Here is a 959-nt window from a genome sequence, read left to right as displayed (position 1 = left end):
GGTGGTAATAGAAGGAATCAAATTGATAATAGAAGGAGTAAGNTCCCACCTAGTTAACCTTACTGTTTTTGTTTTTACAGTGAACTAGTTATATGTTAGGCATTTTTATGACCAGGTTACTCTTTACAGTTGGGTCTAAAGAGACATGATTGTGTGTCAAACTGACTAGAGATGGATTGTGATGGTTATTCTTGGTGTTCAACTTGATTGTATATCGAAGGAACTAAAAAACAGAAATGGAGGGCACACCTCTGATCCAGGTCTTGAGGCTGGAAAACACTGATTTTGATACAAAATCATGAAGTGGGAGGTCACAGGTTTAGATCCAGATCTACAAGCATAGTAGCCATGAAAAGTTTAGGTTCAGANATGGTGGTGCACAACTTAAATCACAGGAGCTAGAAAAAAGCTGATATCTGAGTTCCACTCCATTCTGTTACAGAATAAATCCAAGGTAAACTTAGGTCAAGGAATGGGTATATACAACTTTAATTCCAGCACTCAGGGGTGAGAGCCATACAGATCTGAGATCAAGATCAGCCTACAGAGATAGTTCCATGACAGCCAACCTAAGGAAGTAAGGAAAGCATTTAAAACAGAAAGCTTGTGTAAAAGTAATTGAATGAGGGGTCTAGTTCTAACTCTAGAATCCAATAGAATTCGTTACCTTTGGGAATGTCCCTCTGGGATTAGAATGAAGAAAAGAACAGGGTACTGGTGCAACATATGCTGATTAGCTAGAGCTAAGAAATAGCCAGTGATTAAGAAGAGACTAGCACCACTGAGGTGAANTCTGAGAAGTTTTATTGAGAGCACAAAGAAGGTGTATTTCAGAGAATGAACTCCTGCNGATAAGCAGGTAATATATAAGAATCTGCCAGGTGGTATTGGTTTAGAGGAAATGAAGGAGTAATTAATAGCAGTTGAAGCTTGCCAGTGTGAGAGTCTAGAAAATATCA

General features: G+C 38.6%; 1 protein-coding gene across 1 annotated transcript in view; it reads right to left on the bottom strand.

Annotated features, from left to right (window-relative positions):
- Positions 1 to 501: 501 nt before the first annotated feature.
- The window catches only part of LOC110313803 (igE-binding protein-like), a 1,807-nt gene continuing 1,349 nt past the window's right edge, over positions 502 to 959 (bottom strand). The window contains exon 3 of the mRNA XM_021188217.1: positions 502 to 569. Within this exon, the coding sequence (XP_021043876.1) occupies positions 502 to 569 (68 nt within the window). The remainder of the gene's footprint in view (positions 570 to 959) is intronic.

The sequence above is a fragment of the Mus pahari genome, chromosome X (genome assembly GCF_900095145.1).
Source record: "Mus pahari chromosome X, PAHARI_EIJ_v1.1, whole genome shotgun sequence".
Lineage (NCBI taxonomy): Eukaryota > Metazoa > Chordata > Mammalia > Rodentia > Muridae > Mus > Mus pahari.
Note: the sequence above shows the minus strand (reverse complement) of the source record. Positions and strands in the feature narration are given on the sequence as shown.